The sequence below is a fragment of the Salvelinus fontinalis genome, chromosome 13 (assembly GCF_029448725.1).
Source record: "Salvelinus fontinalis isolate EN_2023a chromosome 13, ASM2944872v1, whole genome shotgun sequence".
NCBI lineage: Eukaryota > Metazoa > Chordata > Actinopteri > Salmoniformes > Salmonidae > Salvelinus > Salvelinus fontinalis.
Genome location: NC_074677.1, coordinates 15238130 through 15256018, shown reverse-complemented (window position 1 = coordinate 15256018; position 17889 = coordinate 15238130). Strand labels below are relative to the sequence as shown.

The following is a 17889-nucleotide window of genomic DNA, read 5'->3' as shown; positions in this document are numbered from 1 at the left end:
AAAGGCAATGCTACCAAACACTAATTGAGTGTATGTAAACTTCTAAACCCACTGGGAATGTGATGAAAGAAATAAAAGCTGAAATAAATCATTCTCTCTCCTATTATTCTGACATTTCACATTCTTAAAATTAAGTGGGGATCCTAACTGACCTAAGACAGGGGATTTTTGCTCGGCTTAAATGTCAGTAATTGTGAAAAACTGAGTTTAAATGTATTTGGCTTAGGTTCTAGGTAAATATCCGACTTCAACTGTAGGTGTTCCTTTTGTCCAGGTGGGAAAGGGCAGTGTGGAGTGTAATAGAGATTGCATCATCTGTGGATCTGTTTGGGCGGTATGCAAATTAGAGTGGGTCTAGGTTTTCTGAGATAATGGTGTTGATGTGAGCCATGGTGGTCTGCTGAAAACATGTTGATATTACAGACTCGGGAGAGGTTTAAAATGTCAGGGAAGACACTTGCCAGTTGGTCAGCGCATGCTCGCAGTACACGTCCTGGTAATCCGTCTGGCCCTGCGGCTTTGTAAATGTTGACCTGTTTAAAGGTCTTAATCACATTGGCTGCAGAGAGCGTGATCACACAGTCTTCTGGAACAGCTGATGCTCTCATGCATGTTTCAGTTTTATTTGCCTCAAAGCGAGCATAGAAGTAGTTAAGCTTGTGTCACTGGACAGCTCTCGGCTGTGCTTCCCTTTGTAGTCTGTAATGGTTTGCAAGCCCTGCCACATGCGACGAGCGTCAGAACCGGTGTAGTACGATTCGATCTTAGTCCTGTTTGATGGTTAGTTGGAGGGCATAGCGGGATTTCTTAGAAGCTTCCGGGTTAGAGTCCCGCTTGAAAGCGGCAGCTCTAGCCTTTAGCTCTTTGCGGATGTTGCCTGTGTAGCGTGGTTCGTTCTGCGTTGTGTAATTCTTAATGAAGACGCTGCCACAACTGATGGTCTGCTCGTTGAAATCTTTTTATTTGCCCTGCACACGAAGAGACAACACACACGTTACCCTTGGTGCAGTCACAGCTATCCGGCACCTTGCTAGCCGAGGGTCAGGCAAAAGAGAATGATAAAGTGGTATGGGGATACAGATAACCCGCGATGGGCCAAACCAAAATATACAAAACTTTTACAATCACTTGTATGTACAATATTGGTATGAAAAAGTGTTTGTACACCAAATAAAAACATTAGCTATGCAGCTGTAATTAAATAAAAAAATACACTGAATTATTATTATTATTATCAGATTATTAACATCCCCTCTTGACCTGGCCTATTTGAATTGGTCCTTGTGTGCAATTTGGTGCGTAATCTAGGGGAACAACATCACACTGCTACATTCACCCCCACTGTTTTACACTAGATTATAGACCCAAAACAAAACACATTACCTCAAAGGTAACAAAGCAAAGAAAGAAAAAAAAAAAATTCACACCCACAGGGCGACAGAGTAACCCAGTGTAGTCCCTTAATTCTAGACCCACAAATGGTCGATCAGCTGAAAAGCTATCCCGCGAAGGATTAGGAAAAATAAGGGGGTAGCTAATCCCTTATTCAACCGTATACGAAAAATGCCATTTACATTTTATGCCGATGGACTACACACAAAGTTACATGAATTGTCAAATATATTAGACAAACCCACAAATCATTCTAAGACATGCTTAGATTTCCTACATTCCTACAAAAGAAAAGGTAGGCAATATCCTACCGTCACTGAGAAAACAAGAACTGTTTCATTTCCTGTGTAGACATAGTTTGGATTAACCTATCCACTGGCTTAATAAGTCTACCCAGTCTAGTCCGAACACCCTCACCCACAAACCTAGCAGGAATGTCACAGACAGCACTAACCCTGCTCAGAGGTCTAACCTCAGGATGGGGAGTACTACAGATCCGCATCTCCGGAGCCAGCACACTTTCAGTTACCGACTCAACACTAGTAGTGTCAGACGACTGATCAGAATCCTGGTAGATTGTCACAGACCACACTGACGAAGCATCTTCAACCAAGGTAACATCATCCACACTGAATGGAGTTTCACAATCAGAACTCTTGTAGGCTTCGGGGATATCTCTCTGGTCCACTTCTGCTGAGCACACCTCACTTAAGGGGACTTCATACGGTTGTTCCACCTCACTTCCATCAGCCGGGACTTCACCATCCTCTTGGAGTATCCTCCCAGAAGACTCAGGAAGGCCTGCTACCCAGTGGACAGTCCTGGCGTCACTCCCATCCATTTGGCTGGACATTGCAGACATCTCAGAGATCACGTCACCACTCGATAGAGATCCGTGACCCTCAGGTTCCTCCCACGAAGGTAAAGGCAGAAAGTTGACTGGCATAATCAGGTTCCTATGCACAGTTTTGATGCGTCCAGTGGTAGGGTGTTGGATACGATATGTGTTCAGTGAGCTGTTCTTTGCAACCACTATGTACACCACACTCTCCCAGCGATCAGCCAGTTTCTTCTTGCCCCTCTCCCCCTTGTTAGCAAGTAGAACTCTATCTCCCTTCTGCACCGAGTGACCCTTAGACCGTCTGTTGTAGACCTCGGCTTGTCTCTTTTGTTGCTTACTGGCATGCTGCTGGGCCAATGTCATGGCCTCTCTCAGATCCTCACCCAGAGACTGGACATACTTATCCACATCTACTGTGTCCCCATCCAACAGCACACTTTCAAACATAACATCTACCGGCAACCTAGGGGTGCGTCCGAACATCAAGAAGAAGGGTGGAAACCCAGTAGTCTCATGAACAGTGCAGTTATAGGAGAATGTCAATGTGTTCAACATCTGAGGCCATTTAGCCTTAGACCTAGCTGGCAGAGCTCTAATCATCCCACCCAGTGTGCGATTCAGACGTTCTGCTTGACCGTTACCCATGGGATGATAAGGTGTGGTGTGGGACTTTTCAACACCAGATAACTGAAGTAATTCTGCAATAAGTAAACTCTCGAAGTTTGCACCCCTGTCAGAATGGATGCAATCAGCGAACCCATAAATGCAGAAGAAATTATTCCAGAGAACACGAGCAACAGTCTTAGCAGACTGGTTTGGACATGGATACGCACAGGCCAGCTTAGTAAAGTGATCAGTCACTACTAACACATCAATAGACTTGTTGTTTGAATCTTCGGCAGTCCAGAAATCAATACACACAAGTTCTAAAGGTGCCGTTGTCACAATGGAGACAAGTGGGGCTCTTGCTTCAGGCTCAGGTGCTTTACTCAACACACATCTCTTACAGTGGGCCACATATTCCTTGACATCCTTCTCCATAGATTCCCAGTAAAACCGCTGTCTCGTGAGCCACAATGTGCGCTGCTGACCCTGATGACCAGCATCATCATGAACTCCCTTCAACACAAGGCCTCTCAAAGACACAGGTACGACATACTGGAATATTTTCTTCTTACTCACTGGGTGTTTTGAGACACGATACAGAATCCCTAACCGCGTGGTGAGTTTCCCCCACTGTCTTAGAGTATAAACTGTTTCTTTAGCTTCAAAGACTCGCTCTCTCCTAGATGGGCGCCGGCCTCTATCTACAAAGAACATTACTCTGCTGATGATAGGATCCAGTGACTGGTTATCATACAGCTCCTTGTGTGTAAGGACAGGTAAAGGGCTCTGACCCATGGACATCAACTTCTCAAGGTGCTGCACATGTGAAACGGACCTCACTGTGGCACCATCATCCCATCGGCGATGGGCTTGGAGGACAGCAGACACCTCTTCACAGGAAACCAACCCACTGACATTGTCTCCAGCTCTACTCAACTCACTCCCAGGAGCCATAGACGTTCCACAGCCAGCCTCGGGCTGCTCACAGGAGAGACGGAACATGTCTTGTACATCATCCAGTCGAAGACCTCTGGCTTCCTCCAGCAGGACATCATATGGAATTCTTGTCAGTCGGTGCAGAACTTTGGGGCGGACAAATGGCTCTCTGCTCAAAGCATCAGCAACGACATTCTTGGGCCCTGGTATGTACTGGATATCAAAATCAAAAGGTGCCAGCTTTGCAACCCATCTCTGCTCACATGCATCAAGTCTCGGCTTTGTAAGAATATATTTGAGTGGATTGTTGTCGGTCCACACCGTAAACTTATGCCCTCGCAGCCAATGGCTGAACTTATCATGAATGGCCCATTTCATGGCTAGAAATTCCAGCCGGTGAGCAGGATACTTGGATTGTGCATGATTAAGAGATTTACTAGCAAAAGCTATTGGCCTGGCTATGGCCTTCCCATCTTGCACTTGGGATAGTACCGCTCCCAAACCACTAGTAGATGCATCAACAGAAAGCAAAAATGGCTGAGAAAAATCTGGATGAGCCAGCAGTGCCTGGTCAACTAGTGCTGCTTTCAAAGCTTCAAAAGCGAGTTGACACTCGGCAGTCCAGTCTGCAGCAGTGAGCCTGCGAGAGGGACCAGGCCTCTTTCTGCCCTTGCCTCTCCTAGGCTTCTTCTGACCTGTAGTCAGCTGAAACAATGGCCTAGCAACCATGGAACAATTCTCAATGTAGTGTTGATAGTATACTACCATACCAAGGAAAGAACGGATTTTGCTAGGAGACGGAGTGACACCATCAGCTTCCATCATCTCACTCTCAGTCACATTCAAAATGGTTTGAATCTTAGCAGGATCAGTGGCTACGCCCTCCTGAGAAATGATGTGGCCCAAAAACTTAACAGACCTCCTCAAAAACTTGCACTTAGACGGAGACAGTTTAAGATTGTGCTCCTGCAACCGCTGGAAAACCATCTCAAGTCTCTGCAGACTCTCTTCCTCCGTCTTAGCAAAAACCATCAGATCATCCAAATAGCAAAGGAGACTTAGAAAGTTTTGGTCCCCAAAGATGGTCAGCATCATTCTCATAAACGTAGCCGGGCTGTTGCAAAGGCCCTGAGGCAAACGATTGTACTCGTGCAGACCTAAAGGAGAGGAAAAGGCAGTGTATTTCTTATCCTCTTCATGCAGTGGCACATTGTAGTACCCTGATGTCAAGTCCATTGTGCTGAAGAAGGCATTACCTCCCAGCGCCGCCAGTACATCAGCCTGATGAGGCAGGGGATGAGCATCCTTCACTGTGCGGGCGTTTAACCACCTGAAGTCAGTACATAGACGCAAGTCCCCATTCTTTTTCCATACCAGCACCAATGGTGAGGCATACTCGCTGCTGGATTTTCTGACGATTTCCTTTTCCTCCATATCATCCAGTGTTTCCCTGAGTTTTTGGTAATCAGCTGGAGAAAGCCTACGATAAGGTAATCGAAATGGGCGGTCATCAGTCAGCCGTATGCGATGGCAGAACTCTTTTGCCTCTCCACAATCCAGGCTATGTCTAGAGAACACCGTGTCATACTTCTCAATTAAACCGACAAGTTTGTCTTTCCAGAACTGTGAGACTGGACACTCCTCAACCGACAGGCCTTGAAGTCCAAGATTGCTCAGTGTACTGTTTCCATTAACTACACTGCCATCAACTGAACTCTTGGCTGTAAGACTGCCATGTGAGCTGTCACATTGTGCTTTTGCCACGTTCTGGTAAGCAGCTTTCTGCTTGACATCATCAAAATCCTCCAATGCAATACAAGGGTACACATCTGCCACTTTAGCATTTCGTCTCAGGGTAACTGGCGAAGTTGTTGGATTCACAATCTTCACAGGGAGCCATCCATCCCCCCACAGAGGCGTAACTACTCTCCCTACTAGTATGTGTCGATTCACACAACGAGACGTGCTGGGTTCGACAACAACAGTACTGCCCACAGAGAGTTTTGTCTTTGGGGGTAAGCGGCCCCACACAAGATGCTCACTCATGGGTTGGAGCGTTACTGCCCTCTTCAACTTAATGGTGCCCACTTTATCTGGGATGGAGTCTCCTCTCCATCTCTCCAGATTTGATAGGAGACGCAGGAACTGGCTGTCCTCACACTGTCCAGAGGGACCTGGCGTACCCACCACCTGCCAGTAGCTGTCATTTGATTTGAACTGTCTAATCAGAGACTTCAACACGTTAGTGCCAACAATGAGTTCATCAACCTGCCCATCTACAATCAGCACTGGGACTACATAACTGAAGCCATAAAGCTGTAGTTTCAAGTCACACATGCCCACTGGGCTAGTTTGCGTCCCACCACAACCCACCAGTATGATGTCTGAAGGAGCTAGAAAGTTCCCCTCTACCACTCCTGCCTCCCTCAACCGAGGTACAATATCTGCGCGCAGAGTAGTAGCCATGGACCCACTATCTAACATCCCCTTCAGCTCAACTTTATCCTGTACTAGCACGGTGGTGTAAAACAAACTGTCATTCTGAGAAATTCTCATTGTGTTCTGAAAAATTACTGTGTTGTTCTTGGGTACTGACTCACAAAAATAAGAATAAACAGATTGGATATCATCATCAGTGGAGGAAAAATTAGACTGCCTCACATTGCCCTCCTCAGAATGGAGACTTTCTAGTTTTCCTGAGACCTGCCAGTCTGCCCACATACAGGGCTCTTTCGCTTCCCAGTCTCACTACAGTCAAAGCTCATGTGGCCAGGAGAGAAGCACTTGAAACACAGCTGGTGCATCTGACAGTGAGCTTTGGTCCAGTGATTAGTGCTTCCACAGACAGCGCACTCACGCTCACGTTTGGGGAACTGTTTACGGGGCCCTCTGTTCACAGACTGAGTATTGCTGACAAGAGCCTTCTCTAGCATACTCAAAACCTTCTCTAATGTCCCACCCTCAGATACAGATTGGGCCTGTTCTGGTTCACGGCCACATCGAGAAAAAGATGACACATTAGGTCTGCTCTCAGGATCCACTTCCTCCTGGGGGGAGTCGAAGACAGCAGCCACCTGCTGTGAAAGTTGTGTTCTACATGCTTTACGCTCCCTTAACAGTTCATCCAAACGATCCTGTACCTCACTGGCTGTCCAGTCACGAAGGGGTTTGCATTTGAACACTTGGGCCAACTCTTTATCAGGACAGTTACGTACAAACATGACTGCCAACTCTGAGCACTGATTGGGCAAGGTTCTACCCTCACTTACAAGGTACTGTTCAGCTGCTTCTGCAGCTTTGTTAAGCCTAATCCAGAAATCTAGTGGACCCTCATTAGCATATGGTCTCATTGAATAGAAGTCAGCTAATGGCATACCTGAGTAGACAGTATCCCCAAAGTGTTGCTTGAGAACACTGAACACTGCCTTAACATCTGTGACAACAGGGTTGTTACGCATCCAGACTTTGGTCACATCCCGTGCCCTCCCCATGAGCCTAGACATCACCTCCCCAACATTCTCAGACCCAGTGTAACCCCTCTTCTCTAGGTAGACTCCCATTAGCTCCTCCCACTCCAGGACAGAGTACTTATCTGAGCCATCACCCCTGAAGAAAGGTGGAGCACTAACCTCTGACTTCACAACCAGATTCAGCTTGGACGCATCAATTAAAGTTGACCCACATTGTTGAGGCAGGGGAAACTGCTGGGATTGGTCAGGGGAATGGGCAGGAGAAAGACTTGAAGCCCCAGGCTGCAGTAAACTCGCTCTGATAGATTCTCCTATCTCTGAACCAATCTGCTTAATAAGGTCACTAAGCTGACTCGGTGTCCCATTATTACTGAGGACTGGGGACAATGGTACATCAAGAGACAGAGGTGGGATACCCTGGTCAGGTGGAGTAAACAGCCTACCCCTCCCAGTGCTTGTAAACTCAGGACTAGCAGCCACTCTACTCCCAGGAGCTGACTGTACCAATGGTGTAAATGCATGGACACCCCTCCCTCTACCCACACTAACCACACCAAAATCGCCAGCATAACTCATCTTATGGACTTGAGAGTCTTCCATGGCTCAATAGAGAACTAAACTACAATGTAATTTACTGCATACAAATACAAAAAAAAAATGCAATAAACAAATTCCCTCAAAACATGCAAATAAACGCCAATACAATTATCTAGTGAATATGCTACATTCACCTTCACTATTTACAGTATACATTCACTTATAGCAAACCATCAACAAGTGCGCATGCGCGGGTCGCGCATCTCCTCCACATGCACAGCTCCGGTGGTCAGCTTGAGCTAACCAGTCGGCAGGTCGCGGCACCAGTTTGTAGCGTGGTTCGTTCTGCGTTGTGTAATTCTTAATGAAGACGCTGCCACAACTGATGGTCTGCTCGTTGAAATCTTTTTATTTGCCCTGCACACGAAGAGACAACACACACGTTACCCTTGGTGCAGTCACAGCTATCCGGCACCTTGCTAGCCGAGGGTCAGGCAAAAGAGAATGATAAAGTGGTATGGGGATACAGATAACCCGCGATGGGCCAAACCAAAATATACAAAACTTTTACAATCACTTGTATGTACAATATTGGTATGAAAAAGTGTTTGTACACCAAATAAAAACATTAGCTATGCAGCTGTAATTAAATAAAAAAATACACTGAATTATTATTATTATTATCAGATTATTAACATCCCCTCTTGACCTGGCCTATTTGAATTGGTCCTTGTGTGCAATTTGGTGCGTAATCTAGGGGAACAACATCACACTGCTACACCTGTAATCCATGGCTTCTGGTTGGGGTATGTATGAATAGCATTCTCACATAGGTGTTCCTTTTGTCCAGGTGGGAAAGGGCAGTGTGGAGTGCAATAGAGATTGCATTATCTGTGGATCTGTAGGGGCGGTATGCAAATTGGAGTGGGTCTAGGGATTCTGGGATAATGGTGTTGATGTGAGCCATGACCAGCGTTTCGAAGCACTTCATGGCTACAGACGTAAGTGCTACCGGTCGGTAGTCGTTTAGGCAGGCTACCTTAGTGTTCTTAGGCACTATGGTGGTCTGTGCCCATGTTGGTATTACAGACTCAGACAGGGAGAGGTTGAAAATGTCAGTGAAGACACTTGCCAGTTGGTCAGCGCATGCTCGCAGTACACGTCTTGGTAATCCGTCTGGTTGGGGTATGTACATACGGTCACTGATGATGTGGTGTACTCCTCAATGCCCTAAGATTCCCGGAACATATTCCAGTCTGTGCTAGCAAAACAGTCCTGTAGCTTAGCATCTGCTTCATCTGACCACTTTTTTTATTTATCTCGTCACTGGTGCTTCCTGCAACCTCCTGTGATGGATATACAGACAATATACATCTCTCCACACAATGGGAGTCATTGTCCACAAAGCAGCATGGCGGGCTGTCTAGCTCCCGCCTACCCTTTCTTTGGAGTGAAGGATATATCTCATTATCGTAATCAATTTTTTAATCTTCAATAAGGGTTGCTGACGTCAACCGCCTGATTTCAACGGAGAGACGCTATGATACTAGCCTCATGGCATGAATATGCTTCTCTGATATAACGTTTTTTTTTGTCAAAGTCGCCATAGTGTCACGTGTCCTACTTAACGACCCTGAGTTTATAAGCACGGATATCGAGTCTGCAGCACGAGCATGCTTTTGCGGCACAGTCGATAGCGCGCTGGAGTTCGGTCTATCTCCCGGGTGGTGCAGTGGTCTAAGGCACTGCATCTCAGTGCTACCTGCGCCACCAGAGTCTCTGGGTTCACGCCCAGGCTCTGTCACAGCCGGCCGCTACCGGGAGGTCCGTGGGGCGATGCACAATTGGCATAGCGTCGTCCGGGTTAGGGAGGGTTTGGCCGGTAGGGATATCCTTGTCTCAGTATGTAAATGTAATAAAAAATGTATGCACTCTACTGTAAGTCGCTCTGGATAAGAGCGTCTGCTAAATGACTAAAATGTAATGTAAAATGTCGAGGGTTCGAGACCTGCTCCTTGCCTGTTTCAATACATTGGTGTCAGAAGTGGGATCGGACCTTGCATCCACGACAGTGCGTGTGCGTGGCCGGTGAGCGCGTTCCTGTAATACGTAGAGTCGCAAGCTAGCGCGAGGAAAGGAGGGAGTAGTGTAACGACCCTGGGTTTATAAGCGCGGAAATCGAGTCTGCCGCTCGAGCATGCTTTTGCTGCAGAGTCGATATCCGCGCTTATAAACCCAGGGTCGTAACATTATATTAGTACACTCGTAACAATTTAAGCATTACGAAACTCCTATTTGATCAATTAAACCTCACGTAGCAAATAAGCCATTAATTTTTGATGTTGATCAAATTCGATACTCATTGACTTTGACGCCAACTGCTGGAGGGAGTTGAGCAACCCTTCCTCCAACCCAACCTCTGTTTAAAAATGACATTTGAGAGAAATGGTATGAATGGGCGGGATTTATAACTTGTGACTGTGGTAACTAGTGACGACCAATGCCAAAACCCGTGCACAAAGAATGTCAACAGTGACGTCATTGGGTCCTAAAAAAAGTGTTAGAAAAACTGCCTATTTGGATTTATGTCTCTGGGTATACCTGAATGGGTTTATTTTTTAACCGTTTTTCATTATTAGTCCATATGTGAAAAAATAAGGGGGTTATAGATCCCAAAATGATCAATATTAGATCTTAACTTTTCAAAATCATGTCAATCCAATCCAGGTTTATTTTTGGACAACATCATTTCAGGCCCAAGTGTTTTGACGTTGTTCAATCATGGCGGAATTGAAGGTCTTTGGAACTGAGGTGGATCCTCATTAAAGAAAAACATATTTTGGTGTGTGCAACTTCTGTTGGATTAATATGTAATAATGTATTGATCCTTTCAATCAGTACTGTCATAACGACGTTGCAACACTGCATGGTAAGTTGGAAGAATGAAAGCTACCAGCTAGCCGAATAGCTAGCTATCAAACGTCGTTAGCTTACTCCCAGGGGGATGCTTGCACAACTTGAAATGCTTGATAGTAGCTAGAACTATGCAAACAGTTTATCTTAGTGTTATATATTATACAAATATATATTTATTTGCTGTAATGTCATATTTTGAGTGTCATGCACTCGCAATTTAGTAGTTAACGCGTTACCTCGCTAATGTTGTTGTGCAGGCTAACGCTGGTTTTGCAAACCAGAGTAAGTCATTTGGCACCCGTAGGCTGCTTCTAACTATCTAGTGTCACTGTTTAGCCACGCAACTGAATGCGTTTTCTTCCTATGTCAATGATATTAGGACGGTAGAATTGAAGGAGTATTTAAGCCTCTTACTGAAAGGATGTCAACAGGTACCAACCAATGATATGTATTAACCATAGATGACTGACAGGGGGCGGTGTTTTGAAGCTCCCGCGCAGCCATTCTGGTACGATAATCTCTTTTCACGCCACTTCCATTCCAGGTTAGGATCGTTTATGCAGCAGGCTTGGAGACTGAGGTTAGGTTAGGGTTAGCGTAAAAAATAGGAAAAGGGTTAGTGCTCTACTAACCTGCTACGAAAATCACTTCTTAAAAGTTTGTCCCATTTGGTGCTCCTCTGTTGGGGAAAAACATAATAATAATTAGACGAGGTACGATCATGAATATCCTACAAACGGGACATCAAAAACTGTAATATCCTATGTTTCACGGAATCTTGGCTGAATGACGACATGTATATACGCTGCACCGGCATGACAAAACAGTAAGACGAGGGGGGGCAGTCTGTGCATATTTGTAAACAACAGCTGGTGCACGAAATCTAAGGAAGTTTCTAGATTTTGCTCGCCTGAAGTAGAATATATTGTGAAAAATTGCAGGCCACACTACTTGCCTAGAGTTTTCAGCTATACTTTTCGTGGCTGTTTATTTACCACCACAGACAGATGCTGGCACTAAGACCGCACTCAGTCAGCTGTATAAGGAAATAAGCAAACAGGAAACCACTCACCCAGAGGCGGCGCTCCTAGTGGCCGGAGACTTTAATGCAGGTAAACTTAAATCAGTTCTACCTAATTTCTATCAACATGTTAAATGTGCAACCAGATGGGAAAAAATTCTAGATCACCTGTACTCCACACACACACATGCAAAGCTCTCCCTCGCCCTCCATTTGGTAAATCCGACCACAACTCTATCCTCCTGATTCCTGCTTACAAGCAAAAATGAAAGCAGGAAGCACCAGTGACTCGGTCTATAAAAAAGTGGTCAGATGAATCAGATGCTAAACTACAGGACTGTTTTGCTATCACAGACTGGAACATTTTCCTGGATTCTTCTCGTGGCATTGAGGAGTACACCACATCAGTCACTGGCTCTATCAATAAGTGCATCGAGGACGTCGTCCCCACAGTGACTGTACGTACATACCCCAACCAGAAGCCATGGATTACAGGCAACATTCTCACTGAGCTAAAGGGTGGAGCTGCCGCTTTCAAGGTGCGGGACTCTAACCCGGAAGCTTACAAGAAATCCTGCAATGCCCTGCAACGAACCATCAAACAGGCAAAGCGTCAATACAGGGCTAAGATTGAATCATACTACACCGGCTCTGACGCTCGTCTTATGTGCGAGGCAAGTAACACAGAGGCATGCATGAGAACATCAGCTGTTCCGGACGACTGTGTGATCACTCTCTCCGTAGCCGACGTGAGTAAGACCTTTAAACAGGTCAACATTCACAAGGCCACGGAGCCAGGCGGATTACCAGGACGTGTGCTCCGGGCATGTGCTGACCAACTGGTAGGTGTCTTCACTGACATTTTCAACATGTCCCTGATTGAGTCTGTAATACCAACATGTTTCAAGCAGACCACCATAGTCCCTGTGCCCAAGAACACGAAGGCAACCTGCCTAAATGACTACAGACCCGTAGCACTCACGACCGTAGCCATGAAGTGCTTTGAAAGGCTGGTAATGGCTCACATCAACACCATTATCCCAGAAACCCTAGACCCACTCCAATTTGCATACCGCCCAAACAGATCCACAGATGATGCAATCTCTATTACACTCCACACTGCTCTTTCCCACCTGGATAAAAGGAACACCTATGTGGAAATGCTATTTGATTTGATTTGCTATTCATTGACTACAGCTCAGCGTTCAACACCATAGTACCCTCAAAGCTCATCACTAAGCTAAGGATCCTGGGACTAAACACCTCCCTCTGCAACTGGATCCTGGACTTCCTGATGGGCCGCCCCCAGGTGGTGAGGGTAGGTAGCAACACATCTGCCACGCTGATCCTCAACACAGGGGCCCCCCAGGGGTGCTTGCTCAGTCCCCTCCTGTACTCCCTGTTCACCCACGACTACATGGCCAGGCACGACTCCAACACCATCATTAAGTTTGCAGATGGCACAGCAGTGGTATGCCTGATCACCGACAACGACGAGACAGCCTATAGGGAGGAGGTCAGAGACCTGGCCGGGTGGTGCCAGAATAACAACCTATCCCTCAACGTAACCAAGACTAAGGAGATGATTGTGGACTACAGGAAAAAGAGGACCGAGCACTCCCCCATTCTCATTGACGGGGCTGTAGTGGAGCAGGTTGAGAGCTTCAAGTTCCTTGGTGTCCACATCACCAACAAACTAGAATGGACCAAACACACCAAGACAGTTGTGAAGAGGGCACGACAAAGCCTATTCCCCCTCAGGAAACTAAAAAGATTTTGCAATGGTCCTGAGATCCTCAAAAGGTTCTACAGCTGCAACATCGAGAGCATCCTGACTGGTTGCATCACTGCCTGGTACGGCAATTGCTCGGCCTCTGACCGCAAGACACTACAGAGGGTAGTGCGTACGGCCCAGTACATCACTAAGGCTAAGCTGCCTGCCATCCAGGACCTCTACACCAGGTGGTGTCAGAGGAAAGTCCTAAAAATTGTCAGACCCCAGCCACCCCAGTCATAGACTGTTCTCTCTACTACCGCATGCGGTACCAGAGTGCCAAGTCTAGGACAAAAAGGCTTCTCAACAGTTTTTATCTCCAAGCCGTAAGACTCCTGAACAGGTAATCAAATGGCTACCCGGACTATTTGCAATGTGTGCCCCCCCCCCCCCCCCCAACCCCTCTTTTACGCTGCTGCTACTCTCTGTTTATCATATATGCATAGTCACTTTAACCATATGTACATACTACCTCAATCAGCCCGACTAACCAGTGTCTGTATATAGCCTCGCAACTTTTATAGCCTCGCTACTGTTATTTTTCACTGTCTTTTTACTGTTGTTTTTATTTCTTTACTTACCTATTGTTCACCTAATACCTTTTTTGCTTTTTGCACTATTGGTTAGAGCCTTTAAGTAAGCATTTCAAGTTAAGGTGTTGTATTCTTGCGCATGTGACAATCTTTGATTTGAATGATAATAATAATACAAAATAAAGATTTTGGAAGCTATAGAAATGCTTTTATTCTACATTTGTTTTGACAAGTATATTCCATTATAGACACCTTAATGCATATTTCAAAATTATATGTTAACTGAACATAAAAATGTATAAAAACATACTACTTAAAGCACATTTTTTTTGAGAATACTGTTACTGTCACCACTACAACAAATAAATCCTTAAATGCATGTAATTCTGTCCTTGAAACATTTGATTGAAATACTGTAGAATTCCATTCATTTCTATGGATGGAGTACCAATATGGCCGACAGGTGGCTTCAAAGCCTCTCATTGGCCATTACATAACATCCGTAATCCAGGGTTTATACACATAATTGGTACCAACTCAGGGAAAAAGCTTACTAATAACAATAGACCAGTGGCTTAGGTTAGGTAACTAACTTGTATCAATCCTGTTTTGGAAGCTGCTGGCAATGCTTGTTTATGGTTTAATAATATCCATATTCAGATATGGAACTTCTATTACTGACATCCATATTGCATTATCCAGTTCTGATATATTATGACTTATCAGTACATAGTACATAGTACACCTTCTTCCACCATTACTTTGTACATGAAAGGTACCCTAACACTAAGAGTTGGAGAAACGTACTTTATTTGAAATATGAATATTTGTAGTGCATGGATAATCTAGAAGATTACATATTTGACATGTCCTCTCCTCTTCTGCTCACTCTCAATGTAGTTGATGATTCAGCAGGAGAAACCGCAGCTGACCGGCACCATGCCTGTGGTGTGGCCCACCCTCCTTGACTTGGGCAGGGATGAGTGTAAGAGAATCCTCCGTAAACTTGGTAAGTGCCTTTGAATTTATCCGGCCTCTCTGGCTTGCCTAATGCATGAAGTGATTTGTCACTTTCAAAGAACCCCAAATGTTACTGCTATTTCAGATTGAAAGTTGTTTTTAATGATAAACCATATTGTTTCAACAGAGCTGGAGGCGTATGCCGGTGTTATCAGTGCTTTGCGAGCCCAAGGCGACCTCACCAAGGATAAGAAGGATCTCCTTGGAGAACTCACTAAAGTCCTCAGGTAAACCAGCAAAGTCACTGTATATTTTTCTCATAGCTAGAGGAACCTATGAAATATGGGGCCCTTTTCCTAATAAAAACAAACTTGGCTTGTGACTTAATTGCTCATACTTTCTTTGCTAATACTGTATGGTTGTCTCCCACAGCATTTCAACAGAGCGTCATCGTGCAGAGGTCCGTAGGGCAGTCAATGATGAGCGCCTTACCACCATTGCCTATCAGTAAGTCAAGTTACCGTCTTTAAGGTGATCAATACTAAAACTACATGCACATTATGACCTACTACTACATATTAGTACACACTTCAGCCCCTCAATTTATCATATATTTACCATGAGGAGTACACCACATCAGTCACTGGCTTTATCAATAACTGCATCGAGGACGTCGTCCCCACAGTGACTGTACGTACATACCCCAACCAGAAGCCATGGATTACAGGCAACATTCGCACTGAGCTAAAGGGTAGAGCTGCCGCTTTCAAGGTGCGGGACTCTAACCCGTAAGCTTACAAGAAATCCTGCTATGCCCTGCGACGAACCATCAAACAAGCAAAGCGTCAATACAGGGCTAAGATTGAATCATACTACACGGCTCCGACGCTCGTCTTATGTTGCATCGCTTGCAAACTATTACAGACTACAAAGGGAAGCACAGCCGCGAGCTGCCCAGTGTCACGAGCCTACCAGACGAGCTAAATCACTTCTATTCTCGCTTCGAGGCAAGCAACACTGAGGCATGCATGAGAGCATCAGCTGTTCCGAACGACTGTGTGATCACACTCTCCGTAGCCGACGTAAGACCTTTAAACAGGTCAACATACACAAGGCTGCGGGGCCAGACGGATTACCAGGACGTGTGCTCCGGGCATGTGCTGACCAACTGGTAGGTGTCTTCACTGACATTTTCAACATGTCAGTGAAGTCTGTAATACCAACATGTTTCAAGCAGACCACCATAGTCCCTGTGCCCAAGAACACAAAGGCAACCTGCCTAAATGACTACAGACCCGTAGCACTATGAAGTGCTTTGAAAGGTTGGTAATGGCTCACATCAACACCATTATCCCAGAAACCCTAGACCCACTCCAATTTGCATACCGCACAAACAGATCCACAGATGATGCAATCTCTATTGCACTCCACACTGCCCTTTCCCACCTGGACAAAAGGAACACTTTTGTGAGAATGCTATTCATTGACTACAGCTCAGCACTCAACACCATAGTACCCTTAACGCTCATCACTAAGATAAGGATCCTGGGACTAAACACCTCCCTCTGCAACTGGATCCTGGACTTTCTGACGGGCCGCCCCTAGGTGGTGAGGGTAGGTAGCAACACATCTGCCACGCTGATCCTCAGCACAGGGCCCCCCCCAAGGGTGCGTGCTCAGTCCCCCCTCAGTACTCCCTGTTCACCCACGACTGCATGGCCAGGCACGTCTCCAACACCATCATTAAGTTTGCAGATGACACAACAGTGGTATGCCTGATCAGCGACGAGACAGCCTATAGGGAGGAGGTCAGAGACCTGGCCGGGTGGTGCCAGAATAACAACCTATCCCTCAACGTAACCAAGACTAAGGAGATGATTGTGGACTACAGGAAAAGGAGGATCGAGCACGCCCCCATTCTCATCGACGGGGCTGTAGTGGAGCAGGTTGAGAGCTTCAAGTTCCTTGGTGTCCACATCACCAACAAACTAGAATGGACCAAACACACCAAGCCAGTCGTGAAGAGGGCACGACAAAGCCTATTCCCCCTCAGGAAACTAAAAATATTTGGCATGGGTCCTGAGATCTTCAAAAGGTTCTACAGCTGCAACATCGAGAGCATCCTGACTGGTTGCATCACTGCCTGGTACGGCAATTGCTCGGCCTCTGACCGCAAGACACTACAGAGGGTAGTGCGTACGGCCCAGTACATCACTAAGGCTAAGCTGCCTGCCATCCAGGACCTCTACACCAGGTGGTGCCAGAGGAAAGTCCTAAAAATTGTCAGACCCCAGCCACCCCAGTCATAGACTGTTCTCTCTACTACCGCTTGGCAAGCGGTACCGGAGTACCAAGTCTAGGACAAAAAGGCTTCTCAAAAGTTTTTACCCCCAAGCCATAAGACTCCTGAACAGGTAGTCAAATGGCTACCCGGACTATTTGCATTGTGTGCCCCCCCCCTTTTTTTTTGATGCTGCTGCTACTCTCTGTTTATCATATATGCATAGTCACTTTAACTATACATTCATGTACATACTACCTCAATTGGGCCGACCAACCAGTGCTCCCGCACATTGGCTAACCGGGCTATCTGCATTGTGTACCACCCACCACCCGCCAACCCCTCTTTTACGCTACTGCTACTCTCTGTTTATCATATATGCATAGTCACTTTAACCATATATACATGTACATACTACCTCAGCCTGACTAACTGGTGTCTGTATGTAGCCTCGCTACTTTTATAGCCTCGCTACTGTATATAGCCTGTCTTTTTACTGTTGTTTTATTTCTTTACCTAGCTATTGTTCACCTAATACCTTTTTTGCACTATTGATTAGAGCCTGTAAGTAAGCATTTCACTGTAAGGTCCACACCTGTTGTATTCGGTACTCGTGACAAAG

The 17889-nt window shown here is 45.8% G+C and overlaps 1 protein-coding gene across 5 annotated transcripts in view; it reads left to right on the top strand.

Moving 5' to 3' along the window:
- The first annotated feature begins 10007 nt into the window (after positions 1-10007).
- The window catches only part of emsy (EMSY transcriptional repressor, BRCA2 interacting), a 28634-nt gene continuing 20752 nt past the window's right edge, over positions 10008-17889 (top strand). The window contains exons 1-5 of one of the 5 annotated variants that reach the window (XM_055941840.1): positions 10008-10711; positions 11702-11810; positions 14927-15035; positions 15174-15273; positions 15419-15493. In XM_055941840.1, coding sequence (XP_055797815.1) covers positions 11805-11810; positions 14927-15035; positions 15174-15273; positions 15419-15493 — 290 coding nt within the window. In that variant the 5' untranslated portion in view covers positions 10008-10711; positions 11702-11804. Of the gene's footprint in view, positions 10712-10738; positions 11207-11701; positions 11811-13747; positions 13837-14926; positions 15036-15173; positions 15274-15418; positions 15494-17889 lie in introns of those variants that run through there. The other 4 variants (XM_055941841.1, XM_055941844.1, XM_055941842.1 and 1 more) reach the window with 4 other exon arrangements.